Source organism: Gopherus flavomarginatus, chromosome 2 (assembly GCF_025201925.1).
Source record: "Gopherus flavomarginatus isolate rGopFla2 chromosome 2, rGopFla2.mat.asm, whole genome shotgun sequence".
Classification (NCBI taxonomy): Eukaryota; Metazoa; Chordata; order Testudines; family Testudinidae; genus Gopherus; species Gopherus flavomarginatus.
Window position 1 is genome coordinate 77697001 of NC_066618.1, and position 25202 is coordinate 77722202.

Consider the following 25202-nt stretch of genomic DNA (forward strand, 5'->3'; position numbering starts at 1 on the left):
CCATGTTCTTGGGATCAGAAGACTGTTTGTGTCAGCTTGCACTTTTCAGTGCACATCCCTCTGCTGTTTTTTTTCAAGGATGTCTTTTATAGAGAAAGAGGGGCTACACAGCAGCTTTAAACACATTAGTTCAGCAAAACTTTATATAGGGTGCTTGGCCGTATTGTCTTCTGCCTTACGTTTTACTGTGATGTGCCACTGGTGCCTGTACACGTCACCCATGCACTGAAAAAAAAGTGTGGGCATAGCCTTAAAGCCTAACAAGGAAACTCCTATATGTGACCATGCTCAGAGTGCTTTGAAGAGTGAACTTGTAATGCTGAAATCTGTAATGGGCCTTATTGTTAGGTTTTCCCACACCAGAGTTCCCCCAACCCTATTAAACGAAGTGGGTCTGCTTTTTCATTGGATTCCCCTCACCATCATTGGAGCTGAGGGCTCTGCCAGGTTTTGGCTGTTTGAAGTTGGTGGTACTGAACTCCAGTGTATCACATGAGGTGAAAGCCTCTGTTCAAGAGACCAAGGCAGCAGGCACCAGGAGGAGGCACCTGACTTCAAGCAACTTTGTACTGAGGCCTTCTGATGTCCCCATCTTATACTGCAGTGCTCAAAGAAGAGAGAACAGTGATTTTTGGTTACCACTATGTTTTGGGGTCATCTGCAAGACTGTCACAAAATCTTCAGTACTGGCTTCCAGACAGCCCTCTTGCTGTGAATCACCCCACCTCCAAAAAAGGAGATCCTGCAGGAAATACTGTTGAGTTTCTCCTGCAAAAAGAGCTGTTAAGCTTTTGTCACTGGCCAAAAAGATAATTGGTATCCAGAGTGAATGTTGGCTTAAGCAGAGCTGTTTCATGGTCTTTATTTAACTAGAACTCCTTAGCTCACCTTTCTGAGGTGTTGTATTTCTAGCTAACTTCCAAAATAGGAGAATATTCAGAGGCTACCTTCAAGCAGAATTTACTTATCAATAACTGTAGTTTGTTCCGATGTTGTCTCAGCGTATTCATACTACCTAACCAATTTCCTCCTCTTCTTCAGAGTTCCACTCTATTAAATCTGACCGTCAAAGGAAGGTACAGGGAGTTGGTGGCCACAGGCCTATTATATAACATTGGCCTTGGATGATTAAGTTTTAAAAGGGCACTCATGTGGCATCTGACAAGTCTTGCTCATTGATAATTTTCTGAAGTCTGCGGATGCATCCCAAAAGTGTAAATAAGAGGTGGCAGTACTGAAGTTAATGATAAATACACTTTTTTTTTCCTCCAAATTGTGCTGAGGTTTATTATTTACCAGTTCATATTCTAGTTGTTCCTTGAAAATTATTTCTTTAACACTTTTTTTTTTAATTTTATTTTTTACAGGTGGACTGGTATGTGAATATTTATGTACTGCACACCATCAAGTGTTCAGTTACCATAGTTCAGAAACAGGAATCTGTGTTTAACTTGCTTTAATTACTTGTCACTTGTCTTCAAGTGGAATATCTTCCATCTTTAGTTGAAAGCTTGCTAATGAAACATTTTTAAAAAATGGGTCTGCAATATAGCTCATGAGATGTATTCTTTAATAGATAAAACCTTGTGAATTGGCTGCGTTTAGCATTTCATCTAATGAAAGTTATTTTATTTTGTCAGGATAAAGAAATTAAGTGTTTTTTAAAAATTGGATGGTGTTTGTGATATGTAACTCCTACAAGCAGAAGGTTGGCAGAAATCTGATAAAGGATAGGTTTTTTTGTAAGTACCAGCCAAGAAAACTCGATCTCAGTGTTCTCAAAGTTAAGTAGCATCCCTTCTGGATAGGGCCTTATCACCAGTAATTAATATCTAGTCCAAATTCTACCTTCATTGTCATCATTGGTTCAAGAGACTCAGCTGTCACTGGGACCCATGGTACTACCTCCAGTGCCTTCACCTGCACACCGAACAGCTCCACGGCCATCAGAATGCCAATTAGGCTGGTATCATCTAGGAAAAAACCACAGTTGATTTCCCTGGCTCTCCTTCGGAGTCTGAATCTTCTTCACTGGTACTGACTGATATGGCACTGCCTTGGTCTCAAGAAGAAACTTCTTCTTCCTCAGACTCTGAGGAATCCTGTGTGTTCCAGTCTAGCCAGTCCCATCAGGAAGGGATATGTTACCTACCCCCAGTTTCTGCCTCAGTACCAGCACAAATTTTATAGGATGAAACTTTGGACTCTGCATAGTTGGGGATCAGTGCCATACCAGTGACCCTTTTGGAACCCAAGGGGCTTCCTCCCCCAATCCAGAGCATCCCCACAGCAACCTCAGCTGGCTGCAGCTACTGGCTGTCAGGAACTTCATCTCCATAAAAACCATAGCGTCGGTGCTGAGTCCAGTACCAAAGCAAGTCAGGATCCTTCTTGTGAACAACTGCATGAGAAGCAAGAACTGGACTAGCCCCTGATGCCATTAGCATCCTCTTCCTTTTCCCTGATTGAGGCAGGTCCGCCAAGAGGGAGGAGCAAGAGGGCAATTTGCCCCGGGCCCCGCTGGGGCCCTCACGAGAGTTTTTCGGGGGCCCTGGAGCGAATTTTAAAATTCTGCAAATGTTATTTGTCAAAATAACACTACATAATAATGCCAGTTTCAAATATTTTGGTAATTTATTTCAGAATACCTGTCAGCAAGTATGTCTGTAAGAATACAGAGACACAACCAATTTCCCCCAGGAGTAGAGAGTTAAAGAAACCCCTATGACAACGCAGTTCCTGTGTCTCTGCCCCCTTCACTCCCCCCCTGGCCAGCTGAGGGGGGCAGACACTCTCCTCCCCCACCCCACCCCCGGCCAGCTGCAGGGTCCAGACACTCCCTCAGCTCCTCCATTACCCCTGGCTTCCCCAAGCCTTTGCATGATTTCTGAGGAAAGCAAGAAATACATTTCTGTATTGTAGTTTAAATGAATCATTACTCACAGTTCTGTATTAGTGTGCCCAGTAAGGAATATTTGTCCAAACAAACCCCCCAAAAATCTGAATCTTTCTATTCGTCTATATTGTTAAAGACATGCTTGCTGACAGGTATTTTGAAATGTTACCAAAATAATTGAAATCAATGTGATTATATTGTGTTCTTTTGATAAATAAGATATGCAGAATTTTAAAATATTGTACACAGAATTTTTAGTGTTTTGGCGCAGAATTCCCCTAGGAGTAATAGGGAGACAGCCTCTTTTTTCAGCCTGTGGCCTCAGTCCCATTGAGAACAATAGAAAATGATAGTTATTTTGAAAGAGGGATATTTTTTGTCGAATCTCTGGATTTCCCTTACTCACTCTTGTCCCACAAGTTTAAATATTGGCCTCCTCCAGTGCAGGGCCGCTAACATGACTTAGTACCAAGTAAATAAGGTTGCCATCTCTGCTGGCTATTCTGATATGTCCTTCAGGACTGAAGAAAAGGGGAGACGATTAACAAGGTAAATTTACTAACAAGGTGAAGAGCTGATCTGAGTTCCTCCTTCTTCCATTCTGCAGCTCTGCCTTTCTGCCCTCTTTCTTCTTAAAGATAATTCAGAAGCAGAAACCGTATGGTAGGTGGAGTCAGATTTTATATGTTCTTTTCTTTGCCGCCTTACTTCCTGGTCACTGGTGGCATAATGTTAAAGTATTGATTATTCCAGCAGTGTTGGAGTTGAGGAGGGAATTCAACAAACTTTTTCACAAGTGAATAAATTTCTTATGTCAAATGTTACTATCACTTAGACTATGCCTTCCATCCTTTTCTACAACTGCAAAATGTGTTTTAGTTGAAAGTGGTGCACTTAGTCATTTTGATGGTAGTACCTAAGTGTTCCCAGTGTGTGTTGTTAAAAAGATTATATTAAAAATATTTTAAATAGGTGTCACCATCTTTTTAAAAAATTGTAGGTCTGTGAGGACTCTTCTGAGTAACAGCTGGCAATAAAAAATTTCTAGCAGATTGGTGGCCTTCGGGCCTGGAATCAGAATGACTTTATATGTTAGAGGCAAAACTAATCTTTGAATCAGTGACTAATAACTGTCAGAACTCCTCTCTTGGAAAGACTGCAGTAACATAATGTTTATAGCTCAAGAAAGACTGATACTTTTCCTCAAAGTAATAATTTTTTAGATGAAAATCTGAAGACCTACAAAAAAAATCCTTTATCAGATTTCCAATAGCATTAGTAATTAAAAAGAAAATCAGAATCAAGATAAGGAATATTTAGAAATGTGACAAGCTTTCCCCTTAATCTTTTATTCTTTGCTTCTTTTCTCCTTACGCTTTAAAAAAAAAAAAACAAAAAGACAAAAATGCATTGATTTCAGAGGTTTATTAGGTTTCAGTTTTCGAAAGTTATAGTCCCATAGGTAAAGAGTGAAATTATAGGTTATGGGTCCTCTCATTTGTGCTTTACTGTTCATTTTTAATTTCATAACGTAAAGTCAGGATTTCAGTGGATTGAATAGTAAAAGCTAGTTTGAATTTTAATGGTTTATAAAGACATAAATATATTTTTAAATTTGTAAAAATGTGGATATATATATATGTATATCCTCGTCTTATAACCAAAAATTATACAGAAGTAGTTCTGAAAGTGGTTTGTTATGTGTGTTGGAAGATGCTTGTATGATTGTAATTGGATAATCCTATCCATTTTGTGCCTTTTGTTTTTAGGGAATTTAGGCTAAGCTATCTTGACTCTCAGCAAGCAGATATGTAGTGATCTTTATTTTTTTAAAATGTTTCTATCTAATGCTCATGCACATGTACAATACAAAGTACAAAGTTGACTCAGTGGTAACACAAGAGACTTAGTCCCCAGCGCAAGCCCCTCTCACCCACCCTCTAATCAATTTCAAATCTGATCACCCAACCCAGTAAAGAAAAAAATGCCTAGCAGTATGGATCATTCCAGAGTTAAGGACTTCTGAGAATGTGCTTCCCTCTTACACCAACCATACACAACTAGAGAATTTAAGATTGTTTCCCAAGGTGATCTCAGCTGCAGAATTAAAACATGAGAAAGAGAGTATAACATATACAAAACCTAAATCATAAGCTCTATAGATAATCATGTTTGTGTACTTCATCTAGGAAAAAGGTGAAAGCTTGGACTGCATACTCTGGAGAATAAGATTCCAGGAAGAAGTATGACTTAGGCCTGGGCTCCACTAGCGGCAGCAGCAGCAGCAGCTATTCACATAGCTGAAGTCGAAGTATCTTAGTTCGACTTACCTGGCCGTCCTCACGGCAGTGATCCGACGGGTAGTATAGATGTACCCTAAGTAACTGGGCAATCACATTCTTAAAGCTGTTAAGGCTGAAGATCCAGATAGCTGGAAGTTGTATGGAAATGTGATGCCTAGTTGAATATGAATTACCTTCTTTTTCTCTTTATTTTTGATCAAATATTTATTTCTACTCTTTCCATCTCAGTACAGTATCAGTTGCTCTGCTACACTTCTATGTTTAGGTGTCTCAAGTTCTTGTGAAAATGAAGCATAAATAGAAATACAAGTTAGTCACTGATAGTCATATGGAATCTTTTGTATCATAAACTTCAGCAAACACTAACAGAGTGGGGGGAGAGCAAGGTGCCCAAATATAATGTGGGGCAGGGTGGAAAGGAATCTGAAGAGGGCTCAGCTAAACCAAGGAAAACAGAATATTAGCTTCATTAATAATGTTACAGAACCCATTGTTGTTCCCGGCAGGCGAAGACCTGAGCCTCTTGGTTGTTTCAGAATGAGACACTGTCTGGGTGACAGTTTCAGACCCACCAGTCTAGCTCCCTGAAAACTGAGTTTATACAGAAACTATCTCCTGGATTTACTCTGCCATTGCTTCTGGCCCTGGTTGTGCTGCTGCTGTCACCATAGCTGCAGCTTCCACTGTGAAAGCTGCTCTTGGATGAACTGAGGAAAATTTAAAACACTCTATTTCAAGTGTACTTCCATTGTTCTTCAAGTGATTGCTGATGTCCATTGCACTAGGGGTGTGTGCATCCTGTGCATTGATCTCAGAAGGTTTTCCCTAGCAGGACCCAGAGGGTAACCACACCAGCTCCCTGTTACTCCAAATCAAGAGTATAAAAGTTGGAGCTGTTCACTCCCCTTCAGTTCCGTCTTACCATTGGTGGTCACGGTGTGTTGTCATTTTTTCCTCTTTGAATGTGCAGTCAGTGTGTGTTTTGTTAGTGGTACTTGGTGAACCTAGTGCTGCTGGAACCCACATCTAGGTCCTTAGGCTTCAAACTTTACTTTGGTGCAAATTCTTGCCTGAAATGCTTGAGCGAGGGTCACATCAGAGACAGGTATTTGTTTTTCCTAGACAGCTAGATCAATACCAGTGGAAGTACAAGCAGCAGAGGAGGTGACCTCCCCCTCCCACCTCTGCTACCTCCTCATCCACACGTTCCCACACCTCTAAACAGCCCATCTGATTCCTGTCGAGTATGGCATATGGACTATAGCAGATCTTAGACTTTCTATCTCTATCTCTCCTTATGGGAGGAAGTTGTCACGTTTCCTAAGTAAGTGGCAATCTGTTACCTCCCACAAGTGGGTGCTAAAGATGATGGAATTGGGATAGATCCTCCAGTTCCTGTCTTCCCTTCCTGTCCCCACCCTCTTCCCAGGGACCCATCTCACAAATTAGTTCTGAAATAAGTGCAGATTCTGTGTTCTTTGGGAGCCTAGAAGTGCCCCCTCAGTATTGGGGCAGCAGGTTCTACTCTCAATGCTTCCTAATACTCCCAATGATTCCTAATAGGAAGTCTCAGGCCAATTCTGGACCTTCAGAACCTAAATGAATGTCAAGAAGTTAGTTCTGCATGTTCTTTAAACTATTATCCCTTTGCTAGATCCAGGAGATTGGTATGCTGCCCTTTTCTTTCCCCTGTATTTTGTAGCTACTTTACTTCTATATTATGTTTAGTGCCCTGGCTAGAAATACTGTAAATTTTTCAAGCCATGTTTTGTAATCATTTGTAAAAGAGTAAAGAATGCAGTATGCAAAATGCTGCTGTAGTAATAGGGTTGCTATTTTAAATACACCAAATTCAAATTCAGAGTGTAAGGTTTCAGTGGTAACACATCTGTACCACATTAAAGCTATGTATACAAGCATACATTTAACAGCTTTTATCTGAGATGAAATGTTACATATGTACATTATAGCTATATTTGCATTTTGTAGAATCTGTAATATCTGGATCTTCGTAATTAAATTTCATCATTAACGTTTCGTTGAACAATTTGTATACAAGTAGATAATACCAGTCACACTTATAGAGTAATTTGGAACTGAGCATTTTTAATGACAAGGGCTTAATATTATGCTTGCCCTGAAGAGAGGCCTTACACAATCCATTCTGCAAAATCTAAATTTGCTTTAAAAAAAAATCTAGCTCTTACAATTGCAAGGATTGTAATTATGAGCTGTGTAAATGATAGATAATTTTCTTGAGTCTGCAGGCATTAAAGCCCGAGTGCCCCTGCTGTGCTAAAGGTTTTAGAGGGAGAGTGGAATTAACAAGATTCTGATTGGTTTCACTGCTGCTATTCACATCTCTGAACCTTAATGACATTGTCTGGAATCTTATCCATTTCATGTTATTAATGACGGGAACTAGACTTCTTATTTGGTTATTGCTAATGTGCCTCCCTTTCCCTCACCCTATATTTTTGTATCTGTTTATGCTATATTTAGTTGCCTGGCTAGAAAAAGTATTGTACATTTTTCAAGCCTTGTTTGTAATCAGTTGTAATGGAAAGGTCAAATACATTCTATGACTATCAATTCTGTCTATCTCTAGCATTGCTAATCTCTAAATGAAGTTGTTGCACTACTGTCCTCCAACTGTTTTTGTTTTTTTATGTATGTTTTACTAAGAGAGTAAGCAAAATATCTTTTTAAGTATTCATTTTAAACAGTGGTTTTGTCAAGGAAGTACAAATCTTAGTACTTATTGTCAAAGCCAAAGATGTCTGCTTATAAATACAGCAGTACTTAATTTGGTACAGAAGTGCTGCAGTTATTCTAGAGCTCGTTGATATAACAGATTATTACAGTGAGTGGTGATAACCAGTCATCTTACAGTGTCACCCCATGTCATGGAAGAGCAGCTTTCAGGGTTGAATAAAGTCAAACCTAAAATTGGAAAGCTAGCCAAGAGAAAATGAGTATTGATATTTTCTAATATTTTAATGGAAATGTTAATCAGGTAGCTAAATTTAAAAATTCTCATCTTATAAACCAATCAAAATGCGTGTTGCTACAAAAATCCAATTACTATGATTGTTGTACAGCTGCTCTGCTTCTTCACTTTAATATTTTGCTGCACTTTTTGATATTTAATTTAAAATATGTTTAAAACTAGTAAACTTAAATTTATAGCCCATCTATATTACATCTAAAATTGCATCAGGGTACATAGGTACAACATGGTAGTCCCGGAGCCCTATTACTGTGTGGTTAAAAGTTGTGTAGAAAGGGCCTAACATCATCACTGTAAAATCCAGTTATGTGGTCATTGTTAGGTTCTATCTACACTACAGTTTTATTTATTTTTGTTATTTGTTCATTTTTATAGTGACCAAAAATGTGCTATGTACTTTACAATGCTAGTAGAAAGGGGTGGTCCCTGCCTTGAAGAGCTTAAAATCTAATTTTAGATGTGATACTACAAATAAGAGAAACAAATATTAGGGGAGAGGGAGGGATGAAAGTTACGACAGTTTCATTTAGTCATTCCGGCTTAAATGTGTACATCTGCATGTTCACACAGAAGTTGGAGTTTGTATTTGGCTGGCCAAGGACAGCATTTTGCAAGGGTTCTAACAAACCTGTCCAATTTACCACTTGTGAGAGCTAAAGTTATTAGGCTTACCTTAAACTACTCAAGGGTACTAGCTTATTTCTGAGAGAAATAATGTAGTAAAATGGAATATACATGAGACTTGCTAATCATGGTTCAGATTACCTTTCCAATCCCCCTCCAGAGTCTGAAATTGGAGACTGAATATGTCAAGAGCAAGGACTGTGTGGCTGTAAAGTATCCCTAACACCTTCACATAGGCTTAAAAAATTTAAATGTTCACCTGGCAATTGAAGCTTACTGGCAAGTGTAAAAAAACACCTGTATAGCTCCACTTCCCCAAGGTCAGACCCTCTGCAATTTCAAGGAGAAAATCATAGAAATGTAGGACTAGAAGGGACCTTGATTGGTCATCTAGTCCAGTCCACTGTGCTGAGATCGGCCTAAGTATCTAGACCATCCCTGACAGGTATTTGTCTAACCTGTTCTTAAAAAGCACCAATGATGGAGATTTCACAATCTCCCTACATAATTTGTTCCAGTGCTTAACTACCCTGACAGTCAGGACATTTTTCCTAATATCTAATCTAAGGTTTTCTTTCTGCAGTTTAAGCCCATTACTTGTCCTGTCCTCATTGGTTAAGGAGAATAGTTTACCAGTTTCCTCTTTATAACAACCTTTTATGTACTTGAAGACTGTTATCCTGTCCCCCCTCAGTCTTCTCTCCTCCAGACTACACAAACCCGTTTTTTCCCCAATTTGTCCATATAGGTCATGTTTTCTAGACCTTTAATCATTTTTGCTGCTCTGCCCTGGACTTTCTCCACTTTGTCCACGTGTTTCCTGAAGTGTGGTGTCTGGCACTGGACATAGTACTCCCATTTGGTATCATCTGCAGACTTTATAAGAGAGCCCTCTGTACCATTATCCAAATCTTTTATGAAGAGGTTGAATAGACCCAGACCCATCACAGGTCCCTGCAGACCCCACTCAGTATACCCTTCCAGCTAGACTGAACCATTGATAACTACTCTCTGGGTATGCTTTTCCAACCAGTTGTGTGTCCACCTTTATATTTGGTTCATCTGGGCTATATTTGCCTAGCTTGTTTATGGGAAGGTCTCGTGAGACAGTATCAAAAACCTTACTGAAGTCAAGATCTAGCACGTCTCTTGCTTCCCCCTTATCCACAAGGCTTGTTACGCTGTCAAAGAAAGATATTAGATTGGGTTGACATAATTTGTTCTTGGTAAATCAATGTTGACTGTTACTTATCACCTTACTTTTTTTAGGTGCTTATAAATTGATTGGTTATTTGCTCCATTGTGTCATGTACTGTTGAAGAACATTTAGTTGTAAAATTGTACATTTAACTTGTATTTTTAATTCATTTTAATTCATATATACTACTTATATTTTAGACCTTATTTCCCTTCTTGGCTTCACTCTACTTTTTCTTTTGTATAATTCAGGGGTAGCCAACCTGTGGCTCCAGAGCCATATGTGACTCTTCAGAAGTTAATATGCGGCTCCTTGTATAGGCTGGAGCTACAGATGCCAACTTTCCAAAGTGTTGGGGGAGCTCACTGCTCAACCCCTGGCTCTGCCACAGGGCCTGCGCCCACTCCATCCCTTTCCGCCCCATCTCCTGAGCCTGCAGTACCCTCACTCCTCTCCCTTCTCCCTCCCCCCCGAGCCTTTTACATGCCACAAAGCATCTGATGGGGAAGGAGGGGGAGACGCTGATCGGCGGGGCTGCCAGTGGGTGGGAGGCGCTGGGAGCAGGGGCGGTGTGGGGAGGCTGATGTGGGGCTGCTGATGTATTACTGTGGTTCTTTGGCAATGTACATTGGTAAATTCTGGCTCCTTCTCAGGCTCGGATTGGCCACCCCTGGTATAACTGAACATGGTATGTTTTTTCCTGTGGGGTGTCTTGTGTTTTTCTTCTCTTCTTCCTCCTCTTCCTTCTCTCTCCTCACATTGTATTCTCTCTCTCTCCTATTTTTTTCTTTTCCCCTTGTCTATCTCTGTGTGTCTGTCTCTCTGAGAGATTTTTTTCCCTAATTTACCCACTCACTTGCACATATAGCCTATAGATTTGTTAGGAATTTAGTATTTAGTAAAGTATACTAAAATGAGTCTGTCACTGTTGGGGTAATATGCAAGTGTGAAGTTAACATTTCCATTGCTTTCATCTGTAGAGAACAGTAGGGGGTACTGTCCCCGGGCCCTTCTCAAAAACTTCATCTTTCATCCCAAGGTGGATTTGATTTAAATCGCTTGTCAGGAAAACTCCATTTAATCATGGATTTCTACGTAAAAGTGCATTCTTGTTGGTTGTTATAACCTTAATACATATTCTTCACCACTCAGAGCTAGATGTAGGTTTCATTTTTAGAAAGTACACACTATACATTTTTAAAGTGATTTTTATTTTGAAAATTTTTCAGATTAGTTTTACAGCTATATCAGAAAATGAATGATTGGTTATTTCATTTACCAAAGGTAATCGAAGCAGATATTTATGAAATCATTGAGAGGTGAACGATCTCCAGTTCAACAGGTTAATCATTAATGTTTGGAGGATTTTCTTGCCATGCTGTAGTAGGAGGAGAACATCACCAGACAGACATTTACATTGTTTTATTTAACTAAAACAACAACATTATGTATTCTGGATTTTTTCTTCAACAGCAAACATATAATATTTTAACAAAACAAGCATATGAATTTTTGAATTTAGTTAAACATTCAAGTTTTTTAAAATCAGGTTTGTTTTTGTGAAAATTGTTTTTAACTAAAATAGTTAAATAAAATATTTTTTTTTAAAAATTAAATCGACTGTGTCAGCCAGGTCACCCTGAGAAACTTAAAATATTGGCTTCTGCAGCTAACTCAGTCGTCTTCACCTTCGTTTTCCTGTTTGTTCATAATCTGGAAAAGAAAAACAAGCTTTCCTGCTTTTTGAGGAAATGATTTCTCAATTTGGAATGAATTAGTCCAAACTGGGAAGAAAACATTCTTTCTACACCGGCAGAAGGAGCTACTCCTGTTACAAGTGAGATGACCACTTCAGTGGTCTCTGAATCCAAGTGTTTAAGTTCACTTGGTGTGGCTTTCTTTAAAACATCATCAACAAACATATATTTTTTTGAATGATTCACCCTTAGCTCTGAAATTTATTATAGTTGGCATTATGGAGAGATGATTGCTGGATGTCCATGTCATAGCCAACTCCTCCTCTTCCAAGTTAAGGTTTGACCCTGGTACTGAGTGTTGGGAATATTTGGAAGAAAATGAGCTGGAGATAGTGCTTGTCCCATTCATTTTTTTTAATACTTGTAATTTAACTCTCTCATTGCATATCTCTCTTTTTAAGATCTCACTCAGTTCCTTCCAAATTTGAACAGCATCAGCAATAAAACAGCTATTTCCTTGCTTTTTGTTCAAGGCTACAGAAATAGGCTTCAGGGTATTGAGCACGTGTTCAACATTTCTCTTAAGCCAACTGTTGAGAACTTTGGCTGTGACAGTGCCATCTATTTTTCCACTATTTTGTTCACAAACTGTCATCAGATTAGACCAGTTCTTGATATAGTGCTCAAAACAGTCCACTACTGAGTTCCATCGTACGTTTTGTGGGAGAGTTATCTTGGTTCCTCCTGCTTTTTTCAGAGCAACTGCTGCAAAGTGGTTGTTATGGAAGTATTTTACAATTTCAACAACATTAGCCTTTATTTCTGCAACACTGAAGTCTTTGGCTAGGAGGTGCATCAAATGAGCACTGCATCCGCATGTTATTAGCTTGGGACTGTCTTCACTCTCTTCTAAATAATTTCTTCTCATCTTGGATACATTTGCAGCATTGTCTGTGACCAAGCTGCGTACTAGACATTCGATTTTTTTTTCACAGTTATAGCTTTTACTGCTGCTACTTGTAAGTATTCTGATGTGTGTGCATTTCCATATCAATTGTTTCTGTAAGGAAGACATTTCCTTTTTCTGTTGTCACACAAGCACATACACAGGATGATTGTGGACATTGCTCTACCCATCAAGACTCAGGTTAACAATTTCACCATCTAGACCTTTTGCACACTGCTCAATTTCTCTTTCATACGCTTTATCCAGCAATTTGCCTGCAACCTCTGCTCTGTTGGGTGGACTGTATCCTGGTCTTAATGACTGAACCATGTTAATGAAGTGTGGGTTCTCAATGAAACGGAAAGGAGAGTTACCTCTTTTTATAATCTGCTGGCTCTTATCACAAACTTTTCTATGGTTGTTTCTGGATGATGGAGTTTTTTTTCCTTTTTGCTACAGGTGATATACTGTGGCTATGTGACATACATGATGTGACTGAAACGCTATCATTGGCAGATAACTCTGAAACTGTAGACGATGGTGATCTTGAAGGTGGCTAGTCTTCAGAATCCTGTATGTTGAGAATGGATTCTTCGAAACTAAATAAGTCAGTGCAGTTATTTTACTTATTACTACTACACTGCTCATTTAGCATTACTCATTGCATTCACTGACACTCAGTACTACTTTAAAGGTGAAATTGTAAAAGGAAGATCTGCCTATTTCAGCTATTTATTTTTTATCACAACTGCATCCAAAATGATAGTACTGTAGAGTAACAATTATATTTTTTGCTCAAAGTGAGAATTCAAGAATAGTCCAGAAGGAAGACAGGCAGTCCTTAAGAAAGAAGTATGAAATAGAAAAGTTTACCAACCTGAAGATCCTGCATGTTCAGACATGTTCCTTTCATCATCTTCAACGCAGCTTCTTCCTGAGAAGGAACACTTCTCATGCTGTTGTTTCATTCAGGCAACCAGGGCTTGCATTTCTTTGTTGCATTGTTTACATTTTGCATGCATGCCTGTCTTACCCGCAGGTAGAGAAACTTCATTGAAATATTCCCAAACTGGGTCTCTTTTACGGCCTGCTGCCATTATAGGCTTTCCTTTCTAGTGAAAATGGTATGGTAGATCTCAAATCAATGAAGGCTACACTCAGAAAGACCTCAAGACTTCTGGAATATGCTGCTCAAACATTTCACTTTTTTTTCTACTGCCTGTCCCTCCCTTCTCATATTTATCTCCAAGCTTCTTTTCCTTGTCCAGGTCTAGTCCGTCCCCAACAATCTTCTAGTCATTGAACTTTTTGAAACTTTGCACTTTTAGAGAGAGGTAAGGGATTGACTCTGTGTACACAAATTTGCAGAGGGACAGTAGGGTTGGGGTCTCTTATTTCTCACCTCTATATATTGTTTGTTTATTTATTTTCAAACATTTTTGCTGTTAATAAGCATGTTATCTCTGGAGACACAAATCCACAGTTTGAGAACTGCAAAACAAAGCATCTCTGATGGTATTTTCTAGACTGAGCACTGAGTCCCATTTGGGTAGATAGAAAGATTAATCTATACAGAAGCCCCTGGAACCTCATAAGATTGGGTCCCTAATCCATGAACTATTGAAACTCATTTACAAAACTTTTCTTAAACATTGCATGAATATATTGTCTCATACTATAGAATTAGAGTTTATAATCTCTATTCCATAATGAGATATCTTTGAGCTATAATGTATCTTAATTAAAGCTACCTTTAGATAGATTTTTTTCTCCAAAATAATTTTATCAAAAAATCCGATTTAAATTTAAAAAAAAAATTATTTTTTTTAATCATTGATTTTTATCCACCCTGTTTCATCCTCTGTCTAGTAGATATCTGGTAAATTTGCAGCCTAATCCTATCCCCTTGCTGCTGTAAGGGAAAAGGAGTATTCTTTTTCTGTTCACTACTCCTCCAAAGTTTGTAGCTGCCAATGCAATGATGGTCTCCTACCATTTTACCCCTTTATTTGACTATGGTTGTCTGGAAGGGTGGGTTGGTTGTGTGTTTCCACTGTTCTCCCAGATTTCATTTTGAGTCCTCTTCCCCCATGAATAGCATCAGTGCCTGTCTCTGCTGCTCAGAGCTTTCCCGAATGGCAGGAGAGTATTGACCTTGCAGCCAATTTCACTGCTGTCCACTAGATTCTGAATAGTAGTAGTTAAAATCAACAAGACTGGTGTGTTTTTCTCTTCTTTTCTCTTTTGTCTTCGCTACAAAACTTGATTGTGTTAAAACATGACTGAAGGAGCTCTGCACTTACCTGAGGTCCAAAGCAGTTTAGCAGATCAGATCAGCAGAAAATGCTAATCTCTTCATGAATCATCCTCCAAGGATTTTGTCTTTCAGAGAATTTTTCAGAAGTGGGGCTTTCCCACTGTAGACATATTCATGACCAGTCTAAGCAACAAATCTCACGTTTTGCTCCACAGGAGGAATGAGTCCAGGCTCCATCTCAGATTCATTTCTGATTCAGTGGAACAAGAATCAAATCTATGCATTTTCCCTCCAAGCCTTTTAATCCCCAGAGTCCTTAGGAAATTTTAACATGACAAGGCAGCAAGTTATGTTAATAGCCCTATTGTAGACACTGCAGTTTTGGTACTTAGAGATGATACACCTAAATCTTTCAACCACAATTCAAGCTGTTTGTCATTCTGGACATCATGTCACAGGATGAAGGTCTGATTTGACACCCGGATCCAGAGTCTACATCTCACAGTTTGGATGTGCTCCTGTTCTGTGTACCATTTTCTATTAAGATTGCATTGTTGGTGGCTATTACTTCTGTTCAGAGTGAGCGAAAGTCAGGCATTCATGGTAGGACCGCCTATGCCACTTCCCAGAAGGATAGTTTATTCTTCATTTTCATTCTAAACTTCTGCCTAAAGTGGGCTTAGACTTCTATTTAAATAATTTGATTCATTTAGTTCTTTCCAAGACCTTACTAGTCCCTGGCAGAGACTAAACTCCACATATGGACATATTAAGAGCTATCTGTATTACCTCAGTAGAACAAAACTGTTCCACAGATCACACCTTTTGTACCTTTTGTAATAAATCCAGAGGGTGGGTTTTTTCAACAGACTCTCAAAAGGGGTATCAGATTATATCTGAATTTTGTTATGAACTGAATAAGTTGACCCTACCCATCTCATATCAAAGCACATTTTATTAGAATTCAGGCAATCTTTTCAGCCATTTCAAAAGTCATCTCTTCTACTTGAAATCTGTAAGGCTGCTACTTGGACTTCCATACATACATTTTAAGCTCATCATTCTCAAGTGTCAGCCTCTAGAACTGATTCAGCATTTGCACCTTGCACTAATTCATCATTTGCTGGCACTCACCAGAGAGACTGCTTCTTGCCTGTCTCCTAGAATGGGACCTATATAGACAAATACTTAAGAGAAAAAATCCTTACAAGCAGCACCACTTACATGATGTACAGCACTACTGACATAATAACTAAAGAGCTGTCTTAATTCATAGAGAAGACGTGATCCCATGATGCCCCACCACCGCCACACACACACACATTCTTGTATGAAGTCTTTTGGCCTTGGACTGTGGTTCTCAACCTGTTTACCACTGTGGGCTCTATATGCAGCTCTCTGTGTTATGTGGGCCGCATCCACACAATGTATATACTACCTGTATGGCCCTGAGGATGTCACATGGACTTCAGCTGTGTGCTTGATTGAGCTGCAAGCAGCCCATGGGTTGGAAACCACTGGCCTAGGGGCTTCTGTATTGGTGAAGAGAGTGAGTGTCTGTTGCAGCCATTCTGCCTTCTGTGCTGTCATCAGAGGGGCTCAAGTACATGCAGCTCATGTGCTCAACCTCAACAGTCATTACTGACCAAAAGAATCTGATCTCCTGTGCCTGGGGCTCATGCACACTTAGCATGGGATCTGTGTGGGCAAAATATTTCAGAGAACCACAGTTACTGTAAGGTAACTAACCATTTTTTGTTTGAAATAAAATTAGACTATTTGACAATGCCATCATTAGTTCATGATGTATAGCAGGGGTCTCAAACACACGGCCCATGGGGCTATTTCTTGTCGCCCACCAAGCGGCCCATCTCCTCCTTCCCCCCCCCCGGCCTACCTCCAGGAGAGGGTGGGTAAACTACACCCATGAGATTGCCCTCTTCGAGCCTCGCGCCGCTCCCTGAAGCAACTGATATCCATGTGTTGCCCTGGCTCCTAGACACTGTCCCCTTCGCCCCCACAAATCCCATTGGCCGGGAACGGGGAACCGCAGCCAATGGGAGCTTCAGGGGAGGTACCTCGAGGCATGGCAAACAGTGTGCAGAGCCCTGCATCTCCATCCCCCAGGGGCTGCAGGGACATGGTTCCAGCTACGTCCCGGAGAGGAGCAGGGCCAGGGCCAGCAGCCTGCCTGCCTGGCCCCGATGTGTGCCGCTGCCACCCCAGAGCCCAAAGCCCTCCTGCACCCCACCCCCCAACTCCCTGCCCTGAGACCCCTGCTGCATCGCACACCCCTTCTGCACCCCAATCCCCTTCCCTGAGCCCCCTGCCTGAACCTGAACCCCCTGCTGCACCCCAGCCCCCTGCCCTGAGCTCCCTGCTGCATTCCACACCCCTTCTGCACCCTGAGCCCACTGCCTGCACCTCAACTCCTTGCAGCACCTCAATTCTGTGCCCTGAACCTCCGCCACACCCCTCATGCACCCTCTGGGGGCAAGGAGGGGGCGGAGTTGGGGTCCAGACTTCAGGAAAGGGGTTGGAATGGAGGCAGGGAAGGGGTGGGAGGAGGCAGGGCCTCATATGGAAGGGGTTGAGTGGGGGCGGGGCCAGGGGCAGTGGAGGAGAGGTGTCAGTGGTATGGCCCTCGGGCCACTGAACTAGCGCTCATGTGGCCCTCGTGGTCATTTGAGTTTGAGACCCCTGATGTACAGTATGTATAGCATATCTTACGAGCTTTAACCAGAAAGTTTTTGAATGCACAAATCTTGGATGGTTTTCATTTGTGAGGTTCTTGGGGGAAAAGTAATGCCTTGGGTAAAAAAAATAGAAAGTGAGATGCCTGTAGTTAACCTGTTAAATCCATATGTAGCCTTTTAAATGGCCTGATTTTCCCACAACTCCCATTAGTGTATGTATCTCCCCAAAGTTCTTAAATTCTGTGAATAGTCATTGTTACAGTATAGGAGTACTAAATATTGCAGTTTAGAAGAACTGTAGTATTCATATTCTGGTTTTCTGATCTACATACTGTATTTATAATGTTCTGCGTGGCCACTCCCAACACTTACTGTACATCTTGTCAAGGTACAAAATTAATGTAATATTGCTGTTCATTTCAACTATGAAATCTTGAAATGTGTATTTTTGTAAATTTTTATTTTATGACAGGTATCACAGTCCATTTTAAAGCTGGAGTTAGTTTATTTTATATCTGTCAGAAGTATATTAGGGAGAAGCGGAATATTAAATTCTTCCATCCTAATGTTATAAATAAAAAGGAATTTCTTCACTAGTGTTCATTGGCAGTTGACAGTGCTCATTAAAGATTTAAGATTATACTCCCAAACAGGAAGTACAGATGTTAAAGTTCACTTTCCACTGAGGACAGTTGTGCATATTTAATAGTAGTTTGCCGCACAAGGAGGGAGGTTAATGGTTTTTTCCTATTTTATCCACTTAAGCAGTCTTGGAATTGTGACACAATAAATATTAGCTGTCTTTTTTTAGCATGCAATTGAGGCTTTGTTAAAGGATTTCTAAACTAAACTATGTCAGTAAATATGTTATCAGCAACTCATTGGGGAAAAAAAGACTTGCTCTAGAACACCACCAGCCACTGGGTTGTCCTGTGCATTTTATGTGAGCTGTTTAGATTGTGAGCTTCTTGAAGTTGGGTCCACGTCTTCCTTTTCATCATGTGCAGTGCTGGGCATACTACTGACACTAATCAAATTGATGATAAAGCTTTGCTGTGCTTAGATAAGAGACTAATTTTACAGGTATGGTGTTTTACATATCATATTAATGTTGACAGTTCAGAACTGAAGAATTAATATTTTTAGCAATCTAGTCAAATGGGAATAGTTTGAAGCTTATTAGAAATTAAAGGCTCGTCGCTTTATATGATTGAATCTTTCTAGGTCAGAAAGATTGATGTTTATGAATTTTCTTATATAAACATAGTTGGTTTCTTCTTATAGTACACAGTATCTTATCTGTGAGCTTATCCAATACAGTATCTTATTTATCCCATAGGAGTGTCTGTTGAAAATATTATATTAAAAAAATCTGCTTACAACCTCACTTGACTGATGGTTGGCTCAGTAAATGTGAACCTGCAATCTGCTGACCTCTGTAACTGAATTTCGGTTTCTTGTGCTCCTTTGTCGTGTTGATTAAAAATCACTGATGATGACATATATTTAGATGTCTTTCAGATGCTAAAATTGTTTTCAGGTAAGCAGGATCTTGAGTGCTCTTGCACTGTGGGTAAAATGCTAGTCTCTCTTGACTCGGGGGTATATGTGGAGTGAAATATTAAACTGAATAGGTAGACACTTGTGTAAGGGAGGGCTCCTTTTTCTTATACTTTTAAGGTAATTAGGTCTTTGGTTACAGAAAATATATGCAAGAAACTTATTTTTAGAATTTTCTTTTATATTAAAATGGGGGATAACGTCCAGGCCAACAGACTGTAACATTGCGTACTGTTTATATGCAGAGTGCTGTTGGTACTGCTTTTCTCTATCTTGCCATATTACTTCATTTTGATGCTATAATTTGAAAGTTGGCAGTAGAGTAAATGCTAGCAATATACTTAATTTAGGAATGAAGGATTGACAAATTCTGCCATGATCTGAAGCCAATTTTTCCAGTATCCTAAGTGGTCTGGCTATAATGGATAATCTGTTGATTCATTACATTTAAAGATTTGATTACTTGCATGGTGCAGAGATTAGAGTAAAGTTGAAAATGAGAGAATGTCTGACGCATTTTAACATAAGCTTTTAAAAGTAGGGAGAGGCACATTTTGCATGTTGTGTTTAAACGCCGGTTTTAAATCTGCAAGCAATGTTATAGTGGATAAATGGGAAAAATATAACTTTGGGCCGTTTGATTCCAAACTGTATTTAGGTCCAAAATTGAATGCTGTATTTATTTCTTTTACACATATGGGTCTTGACACTTGACCCAGATATTGATTTATAATAACTGTTTCTCCTAGGTTATGGAAAGAGGTGAGATTAGCTGCTGTTGCTATGGGGTAATTGAAGTTAGTATTCTAAATTTCTCTTTGCTTTTTTAGGTTTAACTATAGATCAACACATCACCTTGCATCCCATGGGTTTTATGAATTTTTAAATTGGTTTGATGAAAGAGCATGGTATCCACTGGGAAGAATAGTAGGTGGAACTGTAAGTATGAGAGTGATCACTTCTTGGTGAATTTAAAAAATTCAGGATAACTACAAGTAAAATTACTACATGGGTTAAAGGAGAAACTGAATGTAGGGTGCTCTTAATTGCCCTAATAGCTACAGTAAGAATTTCAGTTACTACTAATACAATGTCAGCTTTATATCTCTAGTACAGACAATTTACTGTCAATCAGTAGCCAAACCTGAGTAGTATATGCTTATATGTCAACTTTCAGTAGCAGTAATGGAGACTATTATGACTCGTTCACAATCCTGTTGTCTTGTTATAGCATGTATCATTAGAGACCTACCTCTTTGATGTAATAGATAACTATGTATTTTTCAATTGAAGCCAAGAATAATGCTTGGCTTTTTCATGTTTATGGCCAAGGTTTAGATCTATTATATTTTTTTAAGTGGATGTTTGAGTCTATAGAAAATGATATTGGTCTGCACTAGGCAAATACTTTTCTTTTTGATTTAAAATAATGGGGGAAATGTAAAAATTTTCTAAGGAATATAAAAAATAAATGAGAAAATTAATGTGGATGCAAAGTGCTAAACAGCAAGGATAGAAAAAAAATTAAATGACATCAAATTGTGGTACAATGAAATGTCATTGATTTAAGGAAGGCTGAGATCAGAAAGGTGTAAAGAGTTCTAATGACAGGCAAATGTGTTGAAAACCCATAGAATCACCTTTTCTTCAGTAATAAGAGAATAAATACCATTTAAGTGAGTTTACAGAGTGTTATGCAATAAATTAAATGGTGATTTGATTTTTAAACAAAATCAGCTCTATATAACTTTTGGAAATCCTTGTTAAAATGGATTAAAAATATAATTTCATCTTTAATTCCTGGCGTATTTCAGAATATCTCTTAACATATTTGGTGTTTTTTGTTCAACTTCAGAGTTTCACCTCTGAAACTAAGTCTTGGAGATATTTAAGGGAATACCCATGTTAAAGTTTAATTCAACAGAAATGTATTACTTATACGCTGAAACCTGTCATTACTTATATTGTTTTCGCAAGGCAGTTAAGGCATTTGAAGTTTTTTAATGTTCTAGTCTAATGTATAGGCACCATTGTTTCAATGAACTCCTAATATTGTAGAGTAAAACTATTACTTACAATGTTTTATCATTATCTGAAATCACATAGTAGATATAGTTGATATTAGATTCAACAGACTCATGTAAATCTGTACTACGCTTCCATGGAGGTCATCTTTATTCTGTTTAATTTTTTATAAATATTTCATAGGCCAAGTTTCCTACTGTTTAAAATACTTTGCACTTAAATGTATAAAATAGTATCCATCTGAGGGTAGGTGGATGGGTTGTTTGTTTACAGACAGTGACGTAATCATAGCCTACATTTCAGAATTTTGCAAATATCTCCCATTTTACAGGTGTGGGAAATGGAAGCACTGCAAGATTAAACAATTTGGCAGAAGTCATATAGGAAGCCTATGATAGAACTAGGAATTTAGAACTGTTTGAAAAATTACAAAAATTTAAAGAAACGGTACCTAAAGTTTCTGGGAAATGTTTCAATTTTGCATCACTTTCAGATGGCTTGAAATTTTCTGACTAGCTTTACTAGAAATAGAATGTACGTCTCTTGGTCTTGTGCCTGACCTACAAGATCATCTTCCTTGTTACAACTTCCAGGGTAGATACAATTTGAATCTGTATGTGTTGCTTCATCATTTATTTGAAAGAAATGGTTTCTTGCACATGTTGTCAACAATCATTTAATATAATTTAAAGTGTGGCAAATTGCCTTAAGTTGTTGTATCAGATATGTTGAAAGCAATGTTAAAGTAATTCTGTTTTTCTCTGCATGTGACTGGCATCAACCAAGAAATAAGTAACTTTTGTTGTATGCAAATAGATTTACAATCAACCCTTTCTGCAATCCTGAAATATTATAATTTGGCTTTCTTTCTATTTTCTTCTAGGTCTACCCTGGGTTGATGGTGACAGCAGGCCTTATACATTGGATTTTAAATATGCTAAACGTCACAGTCCACATAAGAGATGTATGCGTATTCCTGGCACCAGTTTTTAGCGGCCTTACATCTATTTCTACTTTTCTGCTCACCAGAGAACTGTGGAACCAAGGAGCAGGGCTTTTAGCTGCCTGTTTTATTGCTATAGTTCCAGGTTACATATCTCGATCAGTAGCAGGATCCTTTGACAATGAAGGCATAGCCATTTTTGCACTGCAGTTCACGTACTATTTGTGGGTAAGTAATTGCTCAGATTCCCTTTTTTTTCTTTCTATTCTCCTGACCTTACTCTTGACCTTTGCCTTAGGATCCAATTTTGGATCCTTAGAATTTTTGTCTTCCTTCTATAATTCTCGTTGCCTTCTAGAATAGGTTTAGAGAAAGATTGGGCAGGCACCTAAAAGTAACATATGAACATCTGCCACACTGTTGCTCCTCAGTTTGACCAATCAGACCGTCATGCTACTTTTCAAGGGATATTCTCTAACAATAAAGGGTTTACATTTTCAGCTCAAACCGTGGTTTTCTTGTATTTGATTCTGTGGCTATGTGTGAAGTGATGAAAATAGAGTTAGGTTATCATTTTTCAAACAGTCTGCTTACTAGCATGGCTTGAACACATTCCTGTATCATTGCATGACAAAAAAAGGCAGGCAGGATTAAGCTTCTGGTTTTTTCTGGGCTATTGTAAGTAATCTGAGAAGTTCTGCATAGCAAATACAACTGAACACAAATTAGACAATGAGGGGCAGAGGCAGACAAACACGGTCCACTTTAATAGCCATGTGCTTTTGATACAGTGCAAATATTGTTCTTGTCTCACATGCAATTAAACCAGAGCTAAACAGAGTCATTATATTTTATAAAGCATAGCATTGTGTTGTATTGTAGGGTGGTTCAACGGATAACTTACTGAGTTAATTTAGCCACACTGCTTTGGGGCATGAAAATAGAGTCAATGGTTATTGTGATTCACACAATTCACAATTGCTATTCTGTAAATGAAAGTCTTTATGTACTACAGAATAAACAGAACAAAATAGGAGAGCAGTGTTTTATTGTATGTTGGAGGGACACTTCGAGAGTTGTATATCCATCAACTAAACTACAACTCGGTGTGCAGTTTAATTCAACAATATAGTGTACATTTTGTTATAGTATAAAAATGAGAACACACAATCTCAAATACAGAATATCACAGAATCTATTGCCCTAGAACTATTTCCTGTCCAATCACTTGTTCAGGCATCCCCCTCGTGTAAAGCTGCTAAACAGTACTGTTAACAAAAAAAAAAAAAAGTGAGAGAGCAGAAGAGAGAGAGAAATTTAAAGGAAATTATCCCCAATTTTTGAGTCTGCAGACAGCCAGAAAAGTAGTTCTGCGAGATGTGAATTGATTCTGTTAGTTTTGAAGTCTAATTACAATTTAAATGTCAACAATAAGGACTTATCTACATGCTAAAATTTACTAGAATAATTATTCTGCTATGCATGCATCTGACGAAGTGGGTAGTCACCCACGAAAGCTCATGCTCCAATACGTCTGTTTGTCTATAAGGTGCCACAGGACTCTTTGCTGCTTATTCTGCTATACTTAACTCAGTCAGAATAATAACTTTTCCTTTTGAAGAAAAGTAATTATTTTTATTCTGGAATAGTGTCCACACAGGAACTTATACCTGCATAACTGTAGTGGAATAATTATTCTGCTCTAGCTACGTTGGGAAATTTCCCCATGTAGACAAGCCATAAGTCATTGCTGGTGATCTTAGTACAAACAGTAGGCTGACTTCTTTTGTTATTGTTGAAGTAGTAAATATTGTGGCAGGTTGCAGTGAGGACCTGCTTGCTCCCAACCATTGCTGGGGTAAGGAACAAAAAGTTCACTCATCTCCCCCCAAACTTTGTCAATCTCTACTCTTACTCAGAAGGGAGAGGGAAAGAGGAGGTGTAGTACCAAAACACAAACCCATCTTTCGTAATTTCATGAGCCGAAACCCCAGGTATTCCTTATCTGCTGTCGAAACATCCAGCTTTACCCAACACCAGCAGTGTAATAATTCATCAAAACAAAATTCTACACAACGTTGACAGTCTTAAATTTGGAAGCACAGAAAAATATGTAGTTATTTTTCAAAGTAAATAATAAAGACTACTGGACTGGTAAAGCAGTAGTAATCCACAACTGAGGTTTACTGTACTATAAAGGATACAGAGCCTTCCCACCAACCCCTAAAAGAGAATCGATCAGTGATTGTTAACATAGATTCAAAATATTGTATTGTATTAAGAAATATTTTGACAGCCCAACAAATTGTCATGGACTCTCACAGTCAAAATGGGTTCTTTACATCTAGCACATCATCTGTAAGTCAGATCATACTCTTAACACCTGTGGAACCCTGTTGTCTTCAGCTTATGCCTTCACTGATACCTACATATTCCCACTAGCCTTAAGTGAGTTTTCAAAGTTATTTTTCAGAATAGAACAGCACTTACCCTAATAATAGGATACAAGGTCTGATAGAGCAGCGGTGGTGAGAGTTGTGATGGTCATCATCCAGAGGAGTGGCCATATGCTCCATGTTTACACCAATCTTCAAGTAGCACAAAGATGCTGCAACTATTATTCTGCCTCAGAGGTTGAAGTAATGCAGTGGTTCTCAACTTGTAGCCCGCAGCCCGCTTGCAGCCCAGTCAGCACACACCTGAGGCCTATGTGACATCCTCAGGGCTATATAGGCAGTATATATATTGTGTGGATGCAGCCCACGTAACACACCGAGAGCTGCATATGTGGGCCCACAATGGTAAATAGGATGAGAACCACTGAACTAGTGTGTCATGTCCTAGCACCAATTTGAATGAAAAGTTGGATATAGGCTATTATGGTTGATTGACCTTATGCAGGTGAACCGAATTGCACTGTTGCTTTATTTTATGGAAGATGTCTTTCTGAACTACATCCATGAATTTTGAAGGTGGGCAGTTAAATTCCTAAAATACAAACTGATTGTGGGAGTCTTTTTGCTTTAACCCATACTTTTCATAAAAAG

General features: G+C 38.9%; 2 protein-coding genes across 2 annotated transcripts in view; both read left to right on the top strand.

Annotated features, from left to right (window-relative positions):
- GPD1L (glycerol-3-phosphate dehydrogenase 1 like) overlaps window positions 1-25202 on the top strand; it is an 844690-nt gene that overhangs the window by 507169 nt on the left and 312319 nt on the right. The window lies entirely within an intron of this gene.
- The window catches only part of STT3B (STT3 oligosaccharyltransferase complex catalytic subunit B), an 85821-nt gene that overhangs the window by 12111 nt on the left and 48508 nt on the right, over window positions 1-25202 (top strand). Inside the window, exons 2-3 of the mRNA XM_050938366.1 lie at window positions 20018-20126; window positions 22096-22383. Of these exons, the coding sequence (XP_050794323.1) occupies window positions 20018-20126; window positions 22096-22383 (397 nt within the window). The remainder of the gene's footprint in view (window positions 1-20017; window positions 20127-22095; window positions 22384-25202) is intronic.